Source organism: Carcharodon carcharias, chromosome 3, assembly GCF_017639515.1.
Source record: "Carcharodon carcharias isolate sCarCar2 chromosome 3, sCarCar2.pri, whole genome shotgun sequence".
Classification (NCBI taxonomy): Eukaryota; Metazoa; Chordata; class Chondrichthyes; order Lamniformes; family Lamnidae; genus Carcharodon; species Carcharodon carcharias.
The window spans coordinates 172259385-172280885 of record NC_054469.1 but is presented as its reverse complement, the minus strand read 5'-3'; the positions used below and the strand labels follow the sequence as shown (position 1 = coordinate 172280885).

General features: G+C 44.6%; 1 protein-coding gene across 1 annotated transcript in view; it reads right to left on the bottom strand.

Annotated features, from left to right (window-relative positions):
• fbxl7 (F-box and leucine-rich repeat protein 7) overlaps positions 1-21501 on the bottom strand; it is a 391183-nt gene that overhangs the window by 297876 nt on the left and 71806 nt on the right. Inside the window, exon 2 of the mRNA XM_041183227.1 lies at positions 14744-14833. Within this exon, the coding sequence (XP_041039161.1) occupies positions 14744-14833 (90 nt within the window). The remainder of the gene's footprint in view (positions 1-14743; positions 14834-21501) is intronic.

Genomic DNA, 21501 nt, shown 5'->3' with positions numbered 1-21501 from the left:
TCTCAATCCCCAGCCATGCATTCCAGCATAAATGACAGATCTTTCAGCCATTTCAGCCCTACATCCCTGAAACTCCCTCCCTTAAATTCCTCCATTCTCTGCCTCCATTTAGTTGACTAAACCTTGTCCATTCCTTTCTAGCCCTCTGGAACAGTTTGAGTTGTTATTCTATGTTAAAAGTGTTGAGTAAATTCAAACTGTCAATATTAGCAGCTGTTACATTTTGGGTCATCCTTACAATCCATTTTACTATATGACGCAAGCTCAGATATCTTACGAGCTTAAACTTAACCTGATGCAACTGGGATATGGTGTGCCACGGGGCTAACAATCTGACCTTATGCCACTGGGTTATAATTTTTTGCATGTTCCTTTTCTTCTCATTTTCAGCCTATTCCACTGACTAGCAGCAGTGTGAAAGGAGAGCCAAATGCACAAGTCTGCCAGCACACAGCTTTTACACTGGCAAGTCCTCTGCTGTCCTCAAGGCAACACATGGAAAATGGATCCCTCACAGCCCCAGGTTAAAGCTTCAGTGGAACTCGGAGGAGGTTTGGCCTCATGCACTGTGCAGGTCTGTCAGCGTGTGGACACATTCGGATGCTCATGAACCAAACTTTCAGGGATGTGCAGACAGTTCCACTGCCTTGTGGATATCTTGGCAGAGATGAAGGACAGATGAATGACAAAAAATATGGAATGGAGCCCAAAGACCGATGTCTAAATATATCAGAACAAACCATGCCTCAAGGTGTCCAAGAGACCTCCTAGATAAGGGCATTGGCACCAGCTTGACCTGATCACCACCAGGCGTGACTCTCTAAACAACAACTAAGCCAATGCAAAAGTAATACTTTGCATTCTTTTGGACCCAACCACGAGGTTAAGAGGGGGCTCTGACATTTGAGCAGCCCAAGGTCTCCATAAATTTTTCCCAGGCTTGTGCCCTGGAGAGAACATCCCCGTTTCACTGCAGAGCGTTAAAACATGGAAGACAGAAGAACAGATGCGGCAGAGGCAAAGGAACTGAGAGAATGGGATGGAGTCCTTACAGGAAGCAGTGTGTGAGGAGCTGTAAGTAGCTGTAAATACAGCTTCTCACACCCTGCTTCCTGTAAGGATACAACTCCTCACACCCTGCTTCCTGTTAGGACTCCATCCCATTCTCTCAATTCCTTTGCCTCTGTTGCATCTGTTCAGATGATGCCACTTCCCAAAACAGTGCTTCTGACATGTCTTCCTTCTTCCTTAACTGAGGTTTCCCACCCTCAATGGTTGACAGGGCCCTCAACTGAGTCCGACCCATCTCCCGCACCTGTGCCCTCACACCTTCCTCTCCCTCCAAGAACCATGATAGGGTCCCTCTTATTCTCATTTTTCACCCCACCAGCCTCTGCATTCAAAGGATCATCCTCAGCCATTTCCACCAGCTCCAGCATGATGTCACCACCAAACACATCTTTCCTTCATCCCCATCGACATTCCGTAGGGACCATTCCCTCCGGGACACCCTGGTCTACTCCATCACCCCCAACATCTCAACCTCTTCCCACGCAATCGCAGAAGGTGCATCATCTGCCCCTTCACTTACCCCCCCCACCCCCCCCTCATCATCCAAGAGCCCAAACACTCCTTTCAAGTGAAGCAGCACTTCACATGCACTTCCCTCAATTTGGTCTGCTGCATTCGCTGCTCTCAATGCAGTCTCCTCTACACTGGAGACACCAAACGCAGATTGGGTAACTGCTTTGTGAAACACCTTCGGTCTGTCCGCAAGCATGACCCAGACCTTCCTGTCGGTTGCCATTTCAACACACCTCCCTGCTCGCATGCCCACATGTCCGTCCTTGGCCTGCTGCAATGTTCCAGTGAAGTTCAACGCAAACTGAAGGAACAGCACCTCATCTTCCGACTAGGCACTTTACAGCCTTCCGGACTTAACATTGAGTTCAACAACTTCAGACCATGAACTCGCTCTTCCATCCTCACCCCGTTTTGATCCCCTTTTTTCAATATTCCTTTTTATTTTTCAATTTTTATTTATTTATTGTCCCACTTATTTTCATCATTTAAAAAAAATTATTTCCATTTTTATTCAGTGTTTTATCCCCAGCTTTTAACCTATTTTCAATCTTTTTTCCTACCACTGTCCCCTCCCCCCAACCCACCCCCACTAGGCCCATCTGTCGCTTGCTCATTCTGCTTTCAACTCTTATGTCACCATTAGCACCTCCTTTAGCCAGTATCACCACCATTAACACCCCTTTGACCCTTTGAACTTTTATGACTTCTTTTGCAATCTCTCCTTTGCCTCCATCTATCGCTGGCCTTCTATTCAGCATCTGTCCCACACCCCCCTTAAACATTATATACTTCACCACATTAGTGCTTCTCTTTAGCTCTGAAGAGGAGTCATACGGACTTGGAACATTAACTCTGTCTTTCTCTCCACAGATGCAGTCAGACCTGCTGAGTTTTTCAGCATTTTTTGTTTTTGTTTCAGATTTCCAGCATCCACAGTATTTTGCTTTTAACTCGCACGAGCCAGTTGTGATCAACATGAAAACTGATAGGCTGAACATTGTCATGGCACACTGACAAAAGAGAAGGCTCTTCGGGAGTGGTTTGTTGAAAGAAAAGCATTATACATTCATCTGACAGCAGAAAAGTTCAAACGGAGGTGCGTGAGTAGGTTGTAGGCTTTGCTGTAAGGAACTCGCTGCTTTCAATGATAGAATCTTCCACAAATAGCTCAGAATGCAGTATTTCTACGCGCTGAACTCAAATAGGGCTAATTTACCTCAAGTACTTATACTCCAAAGCTGTGCTCCACTACAGAGGCAAAAGACCAATTCTACGAGGAGTTTGACACTGCTATCAGTAAAATCACTAAGTCATAATCATTAAGACAGAACATCTTTACCTACTGGGAGATTTCAACACAAGAGCAGGTGCAGACCACGAAGCATGTCGTTCCTGTCTTGGGAAAGATAAATGAGAACTGGCACAGACTACTTGAGCTTTGCTGCTACCACAAATGGTGTGTAACTAACACCGGAAGAAACCATGCCTCAAGGTGTCCTGGACACATCCAAGATCAGGGCATTGGCACCAGTTGGACCTGATCATCACCAGGTGTGATTCTCCCAACAGAGTTTTCAACATTCGCAGCTACCACAGGGATGATTGTGATACAGGTCACTCTTTATCAAGTTCCAAGTCAATCAAAGCTGTCTGCATGTCATCTGTCAATCCCATGTACATGGTCCTAATGTTCCCACTTACCAGAGTTGGCATCTTTGTTTGATTTGGCTGCTTGCCGCATGGCTCTGAAGAAGAGTCATACGGACTCGAAACATTAACTCTGCCTTTCTCTCCACAGATGTGTTTTTCCAGCATTTTGCGTTTTTGTTTCAGATTTCCACATCTGTAGTATTTTGCCTTTATCATTGTGATGGAACCTGTCATTGGAGCCAAGTGATCCACTATCATTAATTACAAGAGGGAGCAGAATGAGAAGACTCTGAATGCACTAAGAGCTGCTCAAAATAAAGTCCAACAGGCTGCTAGATGGTGTGTCAATGGCTACTGGTTTGCCAGAGTATCCCAATGTCTTCAACACAGGGGATGCTAAGGGCATGTATGATGGGGTCAAAAAACCCATCAGCAAAGAAAACAGCACCACTGAAAACAAAGGTAGTGGGGATCATCACTGCATGCAATAAACAGTTGGAGGGATGGAAGGAACTTTACCTTGAGTTGCACCCTATCAAGAACATGGTCACCAAGGAAGTTCTAGATACCACAGAAAACCTGCCTGTCATGGAAGTGATGGATATTGAACCCACTGTGGAGGAGCTTAGCAAAGTCATTGACTCACTTGCCATGGGTAAAGCTCCAGGTAGTGATGCTATACCGCCTGAACTCATCAAGTAAGGGAAAGTGGCACTCCTGCAGAATCTGTACAAACTTCACTGTCTCTGTTGGAGGGAGGGGGTAATGCCCCAGGATATGCATGATGAAAAGATAGTGACCTTGTACAAGAACAAGGGCGATCATCAAGATTGCAATAACTATCGAGGCACTTCCCTGTTGATCATCATAGGAAATGTATTTGCTCATGTTGCCCTTCTCAGATTGCAGATCATGGCTGAATGCATTCATCCCGAATTCCAGTGTAGTTTCAAGCTGGAAGGTCCACATTTGGCATGATCTTCTCAGTCTGGAAACTGCAAAAGAGATGCCATGAGCAGAAGGGGACCATTATACATGGCTTTCATCGATCTCACCAAGGCATTCGACCATGTGAGTAGAGGAGGTCTATTTGAGCTGCTGGAGAAAATTGGCTGCTCACTGAAGTTGCTCAATGTTGTCATCAAAAGACAAGATCACATGATTGGCAAGGACAGCAATGAGGCAATATCAGAACCCTTTGAAATATGCAGAAAGATCAAACAGGGTTGCATTCTGGCACTGACGTTCTTTGGTATATTCTTCTTTTTGCTACTGTCCATATGCTTTCAGTTCATCTACAGAAAATATCTTACTTTTTTTATTCATTCACGGGATGTGGGCTTCGCTGGCTGAGCCAACATTTATTGCCCATCGCTAATTGCCCTTGAGAAGGTAGTGGTGAGCTGCCTTCTTGAACCTCTGCAGTCCCTGTGGTGTAGGTACACCCACAATGCTGTTATTCCTAAGTCCTGGAGTTCCAGGATTTTGACCCAGTGACAGTAAAGGAACTGCGATATATTTCCAAGTCAGGTTGGTGAGTGACTTGATGAGGAACTTCTAGGTGGTGGTGTCCCCATCTATCTGCTGCCCTTGCCCTTCTAGGTGGTAGTGGGTGTGGGTTTGGAAGGTGCTGTATAAGGTCCCTTGATGAATTCCTGCAGTGCATCTTGTAGATACACACTGTTGTTACTGTGCTTCAGTGGTGGAGGGAGTGAATGTTTGTGAATGTCGTGCCAATCAAGAGGGCTGCTTTGTCTTGGATGGTGTCAAGCTTCTTGAGTTTGGAGCTGCACTCATCCAGGCAAGTGGGGAGTATTCCATCACACTCCTGACTTGTAGATGGTGGACAGGCTTTGGGGAGTCAGGAGGTGAGTTACTCGTCGCACAATTCCTAGCCTCTGACCTGCTCTTGTAGCCAAAGTATTTATATGGCTAGTCCAGTTTCTGGTCAATGGTACCTCCAGGATGTTGATAGTGAGGGATTCAGTGATTGCAATGCCATTGAATGTCAAGGGGCAATGGTTAGGTTCTCTCTTGTTGAAGATGGTCATTGCCTGGTGCTTATGTGGTGTGAATGTTACTTGCCACTTGTCAGCCCAAGCCTGGACATTGTCCAGGTCTTGCTGCATTTGGACATGGACTGCTTCAGTATCTGAGGAGTCGTGAATAGTGCTGAACATTGCACAAACCATCAATGAACGTCCCCACTTCTGACCTTATGATGGAAGGAAGCTCATTGATGAAGCAGCCGAAGACGGTTGGGCCGAGGACACTACATTGAGGGACTTCTGCAACGATGTCCTGGAGTTGAACTGCCTGACCTCCAACAACCTCAACCATCTTCCTTTGTGCCAGGTATGACTCCAACCAGTGAAGAGATTTCCATGATTCCCATTGACTGCAGTTTTGCTAGGGCTCCTTGATGCCATACTCAGTCAAACGCTGCCTTGATGTCAAGGGCAGTCACTCTCATCTCACCTCGGCAGCTCAGCTCCTTTGTCCATGTTTGAACCAAGGCTGTAATGAGATCAGGAGCTGGGCATCAGTGAGCAGATTATTGCTAAGCAAGTGCCACTTGATATCACTGTTGATAACCTCTTCCATTACTTTACTGATGATAGAGAGTAGACTGATGGAGCTGCAATTGGCCTGCTTTTTGTGTACAGGACATACCTGGGCATTTTTCCACATAGCCAGGTCGAAGCCAGTGTTGTAGCTGTACTGGAACAGCTTGTCTAGGGGCACTACAAGTTCTGGAGCACAGGTCTTCAGTACTATTGCTGGAATATTATCAGGACCTATAACCTTTTTAGTATCCAGTGCCTTCAGCCATTTCTTGATATCATGTGGCGTGAATTGAATTAGCTGGAGATTGGCATCTGTGATGCTGTTGGCCTCAGGAGGCCAAGGTGGATCATCCACTCGTCACTTCTGGTCGAAGATTGTAGCCAATGCTTCAGCCTTATCTTTTGCACTGACACTCTGGGCTCCCCGATCTTTGAGGATGGGGATATTTGTGGAGCCTCCTCCTCTAGTGAGTTGTTTAATTGTCTACCACTATTCACGACTGTAGAGCTTAGGTCTGATCCATTGTTTGTGGGGTTGCTTAGCTCTGCCTATCAATTGTTGCTTTGGCACGCAAGTAGTCTTGTGTTGTACCTTCACCAGGTTGCCACCTCATTTGTAGGTATGCCTGGTGCTGCTCCTGGTATGCCCTCCTGCACTCTTCATTGAACCAGGGTTGATCCCTGACTTGATGGTATTGGTAGAGTGGGGGATATGCCAGACCATGAGATTACAGATTGTGTTTGAGTACAATTCTTCTTCTGCTGCTGCTGATGGCACACAGCGCCTCATGGATGCCCAGTCTTGAGTTGCTTGATCTGTTCGAAATCTATCCCATTTAGCATGGTGGCAGTGCCACGCTACATGCCAGAACTGATGCAAAGCTGTTCAGCTCTGTCACCTCAGATCCTTGACAATGTTACACTAAGTCCTCATCAGAGCATTGCTCGGGGCTGATGATGAATCCCATGCCAAGGAACATCTTCACAATAAATGGATAGACTTTCTCACATCTGTAAAAAGTGTTTGCTTTGACTATCAGCATCAGGAAGACAAACGCCATGGTCCAAAACATTGCCATACCACTATATATCAGCATTGACAATGTGACACTAGTGGTTGTTGATTGCTCATGATTGTAGAGTCTGTCATATGTGAATCTATCTGCCACTTGATACTGAAATCAACACACACAAAAGCTTCAGCTGTTATGTGGAAGCTGAGTAAGAGAATGTGGAACAACAACAACAACCTGATTGAGGACACCAAACTGTGAGTTTACAAAGCCTTCATCCTCAGTGCACACCCATACAGTGGTGAGACCGGGACAACATATGCTAGGCAGGAAAAAAGGCTGTAGAGTTTCCATCTTCGCCATCTCAGACATATCCTCACATATCTTAGCAGGAAAAGGTCATTAACTCAGAAAGCATGCTAAATCTGTCAGCATACACGCATTGATAAGCCAACGACATCTGCTCAGTCACATTCATCATATGGATGGCCACTGGGTTGCATACTGATGGACGTCCATACCTCAAATACAAGGACACCTGCAAGCGGGATGTGAAGATGGAGAACATTGACATTTTCAACTGAGAGGCAATTACTGATGGCCGGGACCTCTGAAGGATGACTGTTTGGAGGGCACTATAAGAGGCGTGGAAAAACAGAAAGCTCAGCTGGCTGAGAAGAGGGCCCAGAGAAAACATGTACATTCATTTCGCTTGTTTCAGCTAAACAAAATGGGTGATAGCCACTCACTGACTTTGGTCAAGGCACTGCCCTAAGAAATATCAGGGTTGAGCTGCCTAGTTTAAATTTCAAACAATGCTTGGCAGTTAACTGTCAGTCACCATCAGTGGTGCATTCCCCATGGCAACACCACTCGCCAACCAATTAGCATTCTCTTTACATGCAGTATAAATTGCTGTTTTCCCCCCTTATATTGGTATTCTTGCGAATGTCCAATTGAGAGCAAGATTAAAAGCTTAGAAATTTCTCTTTTTTTCAGCAATACTCAAATTGTTTATTGTTAGAGAAAAATATGCACAGTTGAATGAGCTGGTAGTGTAAGTACTTAACTCTCAGATACCTTTAACCATTGTCTTGAAACTGGAATAAGTTAGTGTTTTGAGATTTTTGTCATCCTTTTTTTCTCCAGAATCCCTTACCATGTTTTAAGCAAGCACAAATCTTGGCATTTAAGTTATCTTGCCTCACCACAATGACCTGGAGATATGATTGATCTGAGAGAACTGAAAACGATCTGTAATTTCAAGGCTTTATGGTATAGTAAGCCTTTCCTGTCAACTTGAAACAACAATGGCTTTCTGAACAGAATACTTCAAAAGGAAAGGCCATTATAGGTAATGGCCACGTCTATTTCCTGCAGCGGCAACTTTGTATATATCGTCATAATATAAGCAAAGATGTTTCATTCTTTGAAGCTATACGTCAGATCAAGTTTGTGTATTCGCTTCACCCCCACATACAGACACACACACACAAAGGCAACAATATCCATCCCAAAACATAATCAACAGAAATCTGTTTAATTTTGTCACTGATATGAGGGGCTTCTGGACAGAAGTTATATAAAATAAAAACAGAGGTCCGGAGCACAAGTCTTCAGTGCTATTACCGAAACATTGTCAGGACCCATAGCCTTTGCACTATCCAGCGCCTTCAGCCGTTTCTTGATAGCATGTGGAGTGAATCAAATTGGCTGGAGACTGGCATCTGTGATGCTGCAGACCTCCAGAGCAGGCGGAGATGGATCATCAGAAATGCTGGGAATACTCAGAACAGGCAGCATCTGTGGAGCGAAAAAGAGGCTGGGATTTTCTTGTCCTGCCCGCAATGGAAATCTGAACAAGTGGGACTGGAAAATTTGGACAGCAGCCAAAAGTTCAGGAATTTTCGGTCCCGTCAAATGTTTCAAGTCAATGACCCTTTTGCTGTTGTATATTTATGCTGTTTGGAGCATTATTTAGAAGGAACAAATAAAAACTTTGCAAAACCTATGACTTGCACCTCAAAATGCTGGAACCCCAGCTTCCTATAATTTAATTGAATGGTTTTAATACACAAATTTTATAACTGTAATTGGTCAGATATCCACTTCTGCCACAGTAGTAATTTGCACAAACTCTGGTAATGATGAGGATTCTCCCATTTGTCTACCATAATTTCAATGACAGGGATGTGAAAACCCCTGAAAAACCTCTGGAACTTCTGTGGAAATTCACCTTCAACTTTCGAAGCTTAACCAGAAGAGCATCACATCTTATTTCTTTAAATTACAACTCTGAACGACAGTTTAAATCAGCTTCACATTTGATTACCCTGATTGGCCAGTGTTTTGTCTGTTGTCAGCTGAGGTGCAAGTGGAATCACATCCAAGACAGGGTCAACAGAGAGGGCCTGAAAATAATACCAAGGCCAATAAGCCCTCTTTTAGGCTGGTTATACTGACGGTGGCCATGGAAAGTGTCTACAAAAATGACGATTCTGATTTCCTGACTGAAAATCAGTCAGAATCAATAGTGGGTGCGGGAAGGGGAACATGATCTACAAATGGTAACAAATGAGGGATATAAAAAATATCTTTCCTATAAACGTTTATTTGATTTTGCAGTATCAGTTGCATGTTGCAGAAATAAGCTGACAACTTAGGCTGAATTTTCACCTTAGGGGTGGAAACAGAACAAGACTGTTTGTGGGTCCCAAACCCCACTTAGCCCCACCACCACACCCTGGGAGAAGCAGCCACTTGATGGAATTTTGATTGGGGCACCCCCTTTAATTGACATGGAAACAGATTCCCAGCCCAAATAAAGCTTGTGGGCAGGGTCACCGAGCTGAAGGGCCAATCAGAGACCTTGCAGCTTCAGAGGGACACCAGGTTCTGGTACTGAGTAGGTGCTTTAAAAAAAGTACCGTATCATCCACACTTTTCAAACTTTAATTAAAAAAATACAAAAGTGCAACCAGTCCACCGCTGTTGGGGACGGGGGGGGCCTCAAAGGTAGACTTTGGCAGTACCCCCATCCAGGTTAGCAGGGAGAACCTGGAGGCTTGCCTGGAGCGCTGGCACCCCAGCCTGCCCCTCATCACATCAGGAAACTGGAGGATCTGCTTAACCCATGGTTAACAAGGCTCTTAAGGAGCCGCTGCCTGCCTCACGTGGGCAAGTGGTCTTCCCAGGCCCCAAACCCACGTGTCAGGAACAATGTTGGAAAACCAGCAAGTCAGGTGACCTCAATTTTCAAGTCTTGCCCACCTATATTCCCAACACCGGCGGAGCTGAAAGTTCAACCCTTTATTTCTACTGACCAATAAAAAAAACAGGTGCCAAGCAACTATCACAAATCTACACTGATATTTTTGATTTTATAATTCATCATTTGGTTACTTTCCTTTTTATATGCATATTTTTTCTGGTTTGGCTTTTAATAATATAAACTGAAAAGGTTATCAGAATAGACACTGCAGGCATCCCTCGCGTAACAGAATATCCAGAATTGGGATTTCCTCCATTGGATATCATCTTCTCTGTCCATTGCTGAAAAGCTTCCCTATTGCCAAAAGTTTTTGGCTGGGTTCTTAACATTAAATTTCTGAACTCTCAGTGGGAACGGCCAAAGGCCAACATCCTTGTATGTTTGGCACCAGAAGCTGGTAACTTTGGTCAGAATACAAGATGGCTGAAGCTTTATTTATGCTTTAGCTTCATGTTTATGTTCCTTGCCCCTTTGCCGCCGCATCACCCCCTCCATTTCTGATGAGCATCATAATTGTGCAGCTCCTTTCAATCGGTGGGGGGGGTGGTAGATTTGGCAAAGTACAGCATAGTCATCATTGCAACTAGTAACAGAATAAATATGCTTAGCTGACAAAAGACATTCTCTTAGCCAGAAGACAGACAGCATTACAGAAGGAGCAAAACATTTTCATAGAATAAAAAGGAAGCCATTCACTCCTTCATGTCTGTGTCTCTGAAGGCTATCGAATTAGTTCCACATCCCTGCCCTTTCCCCATAATGCAGCATCCTTTTTTGGCCTTTTCAAGTATTAATCCAATTTGCGTTTGAAAGTTACTGTTGATCTGTTTCAACCACACTTTTTGGCAATGAATTCCAGATCACAACAACTCGCTGCGTAAACGTTTTCTCCCTCTTGTCGCCTCCAGTTCTTTTGTCAATTACCTTCAATCTGGTGATTGACTCTTCAGCCACTGGCAAGAGTTTCTCCTTACTGACTTCATCAAAATCCTTCAAGATTTTGAACACCTTAATTAAATCTCTCCTTAACTTTCCCTGCTTTAAGGAGAGCAACCCAGTTTCTCTAATCTCTCCACACAGCTGAAGTCTTGTAAACTGACAATCTCTTCTACACACTAAGGTTTTGACATGCTTCCTAAAGTGCTGTACTCAGTTGATAGATTCAATCTAAAATAAAATATAGGCCTGAATTTTACCTTTGGTGGGTGCGCCCAACCAGGGGGCCCAGGAACGGTCGGGAAACGGGATGCCGAACATGATCGGCCCGCAACCGCGATTTCACGCTGGCTAGCCAATTAATGGCCAGCCAGCGTGAAACACACACCAAAATGCCAGGCCCACCCAGGCTGGAAGAGCACAGGTGATGACGTTTTGGCAGGCATGCTTTGAGAAAGCTCCCTGAAGGCAGATAGCTGCCAAAGGGAGCTGCAGACCTGAAAAAGCTAAACTAAAGGTTTCAAAAGATGAAAAAAAGGTGTCCATGCATCATAATCAATCACTTGAAAGTATAGCTGATATGTAAAATGCTGTCCACAGAAATTTATTTTTATTTTATTTCATCATGGAAGTTTCATCCTGCCCTTGGATGAGGTTTGATAAAAAATGCAAAGGCCACCTGGCCAACTCATCCGTCCGCCATGTGTAAAGTTGGACGGGCAATGAAAAATTGAAGTCAATTGCACTGTTAATGAGCTTAGTTGCCCTCTTAATTGTCGGCAGGTCCACTTCTGACTTTTCTGTGTGCCCACTGAGCGAAATATTGCACAAGTGCGCGATGACATCAGGACATTTGCCTGACACTTTCTCGTGCGATCTTATGCCCAATCGGGTTGAGCACACGCCCGTCCGAGATGTAAAATTCTGTCCATAAAATCAAATCAACAATGCCTCAACAGGATTCCTTGCTTTTTTCCCTTTTGCAATCTAATTCTGAAACACTTCTCAAAATAGCCATAACTCGAGAAAAAAATAATCTAATCTTGAAAGTTTATCTTCATTGTAATAATTTACCTTCAGAGTTGTCAGTCAAACAAAGAACACAATCCAGTAGTGTCAGTAGTGCTTGATGCCAATTATTTTATTGTCTACCATGTGATTAGCAGCACTATATGCAAATAAATATAACAAACATTAAATGACTAAAGCACTGTGCTGGACCTGAACTGGAAAAATATTCTTTTGAAAATCACTTAAAGGCAAGACAATTTTGGAAAGTAATATTAGTAATTACATAGAACTTACAGCACTGAAACAGGCCATTCAGCCCAACAGGTCTATGCCAGTGTTTATGCCTCACACGAGCCTCCTCCTCACCCTATCTACATATCCTTTTGTTCCTTTTTCCTTTCTATTCATGTACTGGCTTTTTTCTTTCTCTTTTTAAAACCCTCTTCTCAATCCATTCCATCCTCAACACCACCAAAATGTGCAAGGAGCTCATGGGCTTCTTTATGACCAAGATTGAGACAAACCGATCTGCTGCCCCTGCATTGTGCCTCCCTTCCAAACCTCCTTTAATGCTCTCCCCTACCCTGAACTCACATCTTTCTCTAGTTTTTCTCCTATCTCCCCACATGCCCTTTCTGAGCTCATCTTATCCGTGAGACTCACCTCTTGTTCCCTCAACCCTATTCCCACTAAACTGATCATCCAACTTTCCTTCCTGGCCCCCACATTAGCCGATATTGTTAAGGGTTCTCTCTCTTCAGGTGTTGTTCCTCTCCCCTTTAAATCTGCCATCACTTGTCTCCTCAAGAAACCAACCCTTGACCCCACTATCCTTAAAACTGCTGCTCCATCTCCAACCTCCCTTTCTCCTCCAAAATCCTTGAAAACATCATCACCTCAAAAATGTGTTCCCATCTTTCCCCAGAACTCCAAGTTTGAATTCCTTCAATCAAGTTTCCATCCATGGCATAAAACTGAATTGGCTCTTGTCAAAGTCACAAATGAATGTTATTTGACTGTAACAAAAAGTAATTCTTCCCCCCATCATCCTTCTCATCCTGTCTGCAGTCCTTGACAAGCACACAATTCTCTTCCAACACCTCTCCACTGTAGGCCAGCTGAGTCGCTCTGCTCTCAAGTGGTTCAATTCTTATCTATCTAATCTTAGCAAATAATCACTTGCAATGGCTTCCCTCCCTACTTCCACACTGTTACCCAAGGATCGATCTTTGGCCCACTCCTATTTCTCACCTACATGCTGCCCCTTGACAACATTATCTGAAGACACAGCTTCAGTTTTCACATGTACACTGATAACACCCAGCTTTACCTCACCACCACCCCCTGCAACTCCTCCAATGTTGATAAATTATCAGACAGCTTATCTGACAGCCAGTGCTGGATGAGCAGAAATTTCCTTCTGAATATTCCTTAATGAATATTGGCAAGACTGAAGCCATTGATTTTGGCCCCCTCCCCAAAGTCTGTTCCCTGTTTATCCATCCCTCTCCTCAGTAATAGTCTGAGATTAAGCCAGTCCGTTGACAACCTCAGTATCACACTTGATCCTGAGATAAACTTCTGACCTCATATTCATGTAACCACTAAGACACCCATTTCCACCTCCATAGCATTGCCCAATGTTGCCCCCATCACAGAACATCTACTTGCTGAAACCCTGGTTCATGCCTTTGTCATTTCTGGGGTCGACTTACCCAACGCACTCCCAGCTGGTCTCCCACATTCTGTCCTCCATAAACTTGAAGTTATCCAAAACTCTGCTGCTTATGTCATAATTCACAGCAAGTCCTGTTCCCCATCCCTGTGCTTGCTGACCTACATTGGCCCACAGTCAAGCAACATCATGACTTTAAAATTATCATTCTTGTTTTCAAATCCCTCCATGGCCATGTCTCCCCCCCTACCCCCCAATCTCTGTAATCTCCTCCAGTCCCACAATACTTCAAGATATCTGTGCTCCTCTAATTCTGGCCTCTTGTGCATTCCCAATTTTAATCATTCCATCATTGGAGGCTGTGCCTTCAGTTACCTAGGCCTCAAGCTCGAGAATTCCCTCCCTACACTTCTCTGCCTCTCTACCTGCCTCCTCCTTTAAGAAATCCTTAAAACCTACCTCTGACCAAACTTCTGGCCATCTAATCTATTATCTCCTTATGTGGTTCGGTGTCATGCTTTGTGTTATAATGCTCTTGTGAAGCACCTTGAGATGCATCATTACATTAACGGTGCTATATAAAAATAAGTTGTTGTTAACTAGCATGCCCATAAATGCATCTGTGCTAATTGCCTCAAACAATGTTATATTGAGTTCCACATTCTTATCACTGTAAGGAAGTTTCACTCGAATTCCTCCTTGGATTTATTTGTAAGTTTCTTATATTTGTGATCCCTAGTTTTGGATTTCCTACATGTAGAACATTGTCTACATCTACACCACTGGTAACTGGACACTAGAGAGGCACTGGAGTGTTATGCATTGTGCTGTTGATTTCCAACCACAATATATAATGCGCCTTCATATTTCATGAGTTTATGTTGCTGTTTTTGAACTTCACAATATCTTTTGTTCAGAAAAAAACAAAGTGCTGCACTCCAGCAAAAGCGGAGTTGGTTTTAATTAAAAAGCATTTCCCAAAAAAAATAAGTCTAGCACAAATGGACAGAGGTTCTAATGAAGACCAGATGCCTACCTTCACTGGTAGCTGCATTCCTTCTGGCTTTGGTCGGCGTGTGATCCGTACTTGAACTCACGTCGGATGAGATGCTTGAGCTGCCTTTGCCTAAACAACGGAGATTAGATCAGAAAATAGCATCATGACAAATAGAGGAGAAAATAAAACACAACTTTGCCCAGTAGTAAACCAAAATGAGAAGTTATATGAGGGTGCAAAATTCTGACCTTAAATACTGCATTTTACATCAACTCAAACAACTCAAATCCCTCACTTGCCGTACATGAGGCAAGTAAGTTCTTCACATGTTTGTGCTAATACCCATGGGGCATGCAACATCTTTAAACTGTTGGAATTCCAACACAAGAATTTCAGAGTTTGTTGGCAGCCTTCAAAACTTCCTTGTTCCACACCACAAATTGCACATCAAGACTTTCACATCAGGTTGCATGCATGTACATCAATAGTTTTGCGAAATAAAATCAGAATATTTCAGAACTGCCACTGTTAACAGTTGTACACTTACTGTCGGGGCCAGTAAGAGAGAGTAGTCTGCATAAATGCTACGTAACTTCATTTGGATGTCAATTCTAGACAGGGCAAATGAGACAGCAGTCAGTTTGTCCCGAATCACATCTGTTCCTCCCGATGAAGCCATGTGAGGTAAGTAAAAATGCAGTGAAGAAGTTTCTACCCTTAGCTTTGTTTAAGGTTTGTAAGAACCATTAGCCACCAAAGCCATTTCCATCTGTATCTGTCTCTTCAGACATCCTAAAGAAGCTTTACTGCATTGAGGTGTGCAATGTGAGCAAAGCTCAGGCCTTGGCCTTTGCTGCTTTTGCCATGTGCAAGTTAAATCAAGACTTCTTTTGTCTCATGTCCCAGTTGATCACTTCTCCAACCTCCCCACCCAAGAGACTCCTAGCGCAGTCCACTCCATGGGAGCTTGTCTGCATTCCCACAGTTCTCCACATGCATCAGGCCACAAAGCGCAAGCAGATTTGAGGCAATTAATTTGTGATTACTTCACCTAATTCATTTGGAAGACAGTTTTCTTAATTTTATTCAGGGCAATCTTCCCTGCTGATTTCATTATGTCTGGCTTTTAATTTTGGCTATGTATAAGTCCCACCTTTATTACACATTTGCCATTTCCAGAAAAGTCTTAGCAGCAATATTACATCCCCTGTATATTTAAAGAATGTGAAGATCTGAACAAAGGTAGAACTTATAAACCAAGTTTTATTTGCAATCCTGTGCAGCCCAATAACTGTACTTTAATCCAGCATTTTTTTAAAAAATCTGAACAATGAGACTGCATTATGACTCTTCCTGTCAGTCATGCTTTATTGGGTAGCACTTTCACCTCTGAGTCATAAGGTTGTGGCTTCAAGTCCAACTTCAAAGACTTAGGGTAGGAATGTGTGTTTTGGGTCAGGACCCCAACGTTGGAGTCGAATGGGAGCCCCGGGTGTTTAGTATGTTGGGAGCAGTTGTCCAGCAATGATGTTCCCTGAATTGCCTAATTAGTGGTCAAAGGGTGTACTCGGTGTCCAATTACGAATGACAGTCAGATTCTCAAAGCTGGAGGATCAACAGGAGGCCCTCTAGCATGGCAGGATTCGCAGTCTGTCATAGCAGTTAAGGGAGAGAGAGTGGGCATATCCTTCTTAAGGTGTCCTCTGAGCAACTCATAACACTTATAAGTTAAAAAAAGTTGCCACAGCAGCCGGGCCACCATTTCAGAGGGGGAGCCCTTCACAGGCAGCTTTGTGGCTACAGCTGTGGATGGATAAGCAGGAAAGGCCTCAAAGCCTGCCTGAGTGTCAGGGGTTGGGGGGAGGGGCGCCGTGTCCACAGGTTGACTGGAAAATTCCAGTTGTACTCTGATAATTGACTTTAATTGGCCTGTTACTTACATTAATTACCTTCGTCTAGGATTCTACAGTTACCAGACATGACATCCTGAGTCTCCTAAGACACCAGTGTTCAGACATGCCAGGGAAACGTACTGTCTGCCTGTGGACCCTGATTTGTACGTAGTACCGCCCACCCCCTCCCCCCTTTCTGCTGGGGGTTGGGGGGGGGGGGGTGGGGGGGGCACCCCAATCCCACTGCCACGAAAATGCCCTGGTGCTGACAAATATGCACACCGGTTAGCGGTGGGAAATTATGCGTCCACCCACCTCTGTACTTGACCCCACACTAGGGTGAAAATTCAGCCCTTAAGCACAAAAATCTAGGCTGATACTCCAGGGTACTACTGAAAGAATGCGGAGATGCTAAACGGAGGCCCCATCTTCCTGTTTGGTGGACATAAAAGTTCCCATGAAACTACTTCAAAGAAGAGCAATGAAATTATCTCCAGCATCCTGGCTAATATTTAACCCTTAATCAACACCACTTAAAGCAGGCTATCTGGTCATTTTCATTGGTTGTTTGTGGGAGCTTCCCTACATTACAACAACAGCTACATGTCAAAGGCACTTAATTGGCTGTAAAGTGCTTCGGGACATTTGGAGGTCACAAAAGGTGTTATACAAGTGTAAGTCTTTCTTTCTTTTTCATACCAAGTTACAGTACTTTTAAGATCTCAGGCTTAATTTGATAAGTATAGCTACATCGCTATTAATATGATGTCTGTTTAATCTCTCACGCTGAAGGACAATAAATTAGATTTAAATTCTGTTGCGCCGCACTATAATGTGTCAGTGTTTCATTACAATTCGGTATGATGAAACCTGTTGGGATATTTCAATGTGATAAACCCAATATATACTTACAAGCAGTATCACTGAAATATTTAGTTTTGTTTAATGCAGCTTCTTGCTGGCCAGTGTAATTGAAGTGTTACATTAAACCTTGCAGATACATCAGTACTTGAAAGCTACACTTTCTGGTACTTTCCAGGTTTATTGCCATTAACATAAAATATATATATACACACATGAACAACAGGATAGTTCAGTGCAAACCAGGGATGGAAACTCAAATTTCCCTGGTCTGTATGGCCTGTATTTCATCAGGTAATGCATTTACAAATTGACCGACATTGAGCAGAACCCTATTGACCAAAAAATACTTGAGGGTCAGGACCATTTCAGGGTCCAGACCCTAATGGTGTTTGCCAGCCACACAGTCATAGGGAGGCTTCCTCAGAATTCACTGTCCAATTAAGGGCATTGGGCAGGATTGTAGCATGGGAAGCCCAATAAGGGAACCTGAAACGCTGGTGGCTGGCAGCCCGATTGGGAGAGGTGGGCGGTTCTGAGCGAGGTAAGTGTGGAGCCCCTTCATGGGAATTATTGTAGCTGCAACTATGGCCATTTCACCCCTGCATTTTGAGAGGAGGCTGTGATGGCTGCCTCCAGAGAATTGACTTAGGGGGCCCATTCGACATTACTGAGGGATAATGGACCTTGCTTGGGCCTCAATTGGAACGACTGGCTCCCAACTTCATGGAGTGGGCTGCCAATAAACTCACCAAGAGGTGGTCAGTACTTGGGAGCCATCCCGACTGGCTTTTGTGATACTCTCCCGCCCCTCCAAAGTGGCCTCTAATGGCCGACCATTGAACGAAGACATGGGTTTGAATTTCCCTCCAATATTGGGTGTGGAAATTCCTACCGATAGATCCTCGGCGAAATGTGTTCAGAATTCTCCTCCCTCTACCCACAGCTCCCTGTTCCTATCCCTTTATTTTTTAAAAATTAATTTATGGGATGTGGGCTTCACTGGCTAGGTCAGCATTTATTGCCCATCTCTAATTGCCCTTGAGATGGTGGTGATCTGCCTTCTTGAACCTACTGAAGTCCATGTGGTGTTGGTACACTCACAATGTTACTAGGAGGGAGTTCCAGGATTTTGACTCAGCAACAGTGTAAGAACAGCATGGTGAGTGGCTTGGAGGGGAACTTCCAGCTGGTGGTGTTCCCATGGGTCTACTGAAGTGGTCATGGGACAGTGTTGTCTAAGGAGCCTTGATGAGTTCCTGTAGTACATCTTTTGGATGGAACACACTGCTGCCACTGTGCATCAGTGGTGGAGGGAGTGAATGTTTGTGGATGGGGTGTCAATCAAGTGGGCTGCTTTGTCCTGGATGGTGTCAAGCTTCCTGAATATTATTGGAGCTGCACCCATCCAGGCACGTGGAGAGTATTCCATCACACTCCTGATTTGTGCCTTGTAGATGGTGGACAGGCTTTGGGGAGTTACTTGGTACATGATTCCTTGTCTCTGACTGGCTCTTGTAGACCACAGTATTTATATGGCTAGACGCAAGGATGCATCAGCGATGGTAATGCCATTGAATGTCAAGGGGCGATGGTTAGATTCTCTTTTGTTGGAGATGGTCATTGGTCATTGCCTAGCACTTGTGTGGCACAAATGTTACTTTCTACTTGTCAGCTCAAGCCTGGATAATTGTCCAGGTGTTGCTGCATTTGGACATGGACTGCTGAGGAGTCGCAAATAGTGCTGAACATTATGCAATCATCAGCGAACATCCCCACTTCTAACCTTATGATGGAAGAAAAGTCATCGATGAAGCAGCTGAAGGTGGTTAGGTCGAGGACACTGTCCTGAGGAACTCCTGCAGTGATGTCCTGGAACTGAGCTGATTGACCTCCAACAACCACAACCATCTTCCTTTATGCTAGTTATGACTCCAACCAGCAGAGAGTTTTCCCCTGCCAATTCCTATTGGTTTGGGCGCCTTGATGCCACACTTGATCAAATGCTGTCTTGATGTCAAGAGCAGTCACTCTCACCTCACCTCTGCAGTTTAGCTCTTTTGTCTATTTTGAACCAAGGCTGTAATGAGGTCAGGAGCTGAGTGACCTGGTGGAACACAAACTGAACGTCAGTGAGCAGGTTATTGCTAAGCAAGTACCACTTGACAGCATTGTTGATGACCCCTTCCATCACTTTATTAATGATCGAGAGTAGACTGATGGGGATGGAATTGGCTGCCATTGTTGTAGCTGTGGTGGGACAGCTTAACTAGGGATGTAGCAAGTTCTGGAGCACAAGTATTCAGTACTATTGCCAGAATGTTGTCAAGGCCTACAGCCTTTACAGTATCCAGTGCCTCCAGCCGTTTCTTGATATCATGTTGAGTGAATCCAATTCGCTGAAGACTGGCATCTGTGATGCCGATGGCCTCCGGTGGATCATCCACTTCTGACTGAAGATTTTTGCAAATGTTTCACCCTTATCTTTTGCATTTATCTGCTGGGTTCCTGCATCATCGAGGATGTGGATATTTGTGGAGCCACCTCCTCCAGTGAATTGTTTAATTGCCCACCAGTATTTACAACTGGATGTGGCAGGACTGCGATCCGTTGGTTGTGGAATCGCTTAGCTCCATCTGTGACTTGCTGCTTATGTTGTTTGGCATGTAAGTTGTCCTGTGTTGTAGCTCCACCAAGTTGACACCTCATTTTTAGGTATGCCTGGTGCTGCTCCTGGCATGTCCTGCTGCACTCTTCATTAAACCAGGGTTGATCCCCTGGTTTGATGGTAATGGTTGACTGGGGACCAGGCCATGAGGTTACAGATTGTGTTCAAGTACAATTCTGCTGCTGCCACAGTGCCTCCTGGTTGCCCAGTCTTGAGTTGCTAGATCTGTTTGAAATCTATCCCATTTAGCATAGTGGAGGGTATCGTCAATGTAAAGACAGGACTTTGTCTCCACAAGAACTGTGCGATGCTCCTACTGATACTGTCATGGACAGATGCATCTGCGGCAGGCAGGTTGGTGAGGATGAGGTCAAGTAGGTTTTTCCCTGCTGTTGGTTCCCTCATTATCTGCTGCACACCTCGCCTAGCAGCTAAGTCCTTTAGGAATTAGCCAGCTCAGTCAGTGATTGTGCTATTGAGCCCCTCTTGGTGATGGAGTTTGAAGTCCCCCACCCGGAGTACATACTGCACCCTTGCCACCCTCAGTGCTTCCTCCAAGTGGTGTCCAATATGGAGGAGCACTGATTCATCGGCTGAAGGGGCTGGGGGGGTGGGGAGGGGGATGGGCGCGCGGCGATAAGTGGTAATTAGCAGGAGGTTTACTTGCCCACGTTTGACCAGGAAAACCCGTCACACTTAAATGATGATGATGGCAAAGACACAAAGACACATGGATGTTAAAACATAGAAACCGGCCATTCAGCACAACCACTGTGTTGTTGTTTACCCTCTACCTGAGCAAGCAATCCTGATCACATTTACCCATCCAGTTCCCATAACCCTAAATGGAAGTGGGATGATCATCAATGGGACCGAAGAAAAGACCTGCTTCTAGTCACCTCTCTCCCTCACATGTATTCCTCATTCCAAGAGCCTCGACCTATCTTCATCTGGAGCCATTTCAGTCAGTGATTTTTGTCATGGGAGCTCAAGACCCTCCCCTTAAACTTAGCTCCTCCACTTTTTGGTGCCCCAAGGGGTGCCCTGCTGCAGTCCTGATGGGCTCCCTCCATGGAGCAGAGATAGCAACAGAAGCTGGAGCCGAATGAGGCCTAACTCAGGACAATGCATCAGGATTTAGTGGGGTTGTGGTGTCGAGATGTCCTATTCCAATCTGCTTTCATTGGTAAAAAAAGTGTCCCAGTGAAAAATCTAGCCCAAAGCATCCTCACTGTTCCTTGAAATGTACAATTTAACATATACTGTTACATATGTATAGGCCACAAATCTCCTCAGAGCCACAGCTATTCTGTAGCCGTAACTTCATAGAAGCACAGAAAAGTTACAGCACAGAAGGAGGCCATTTGGCCCATCTT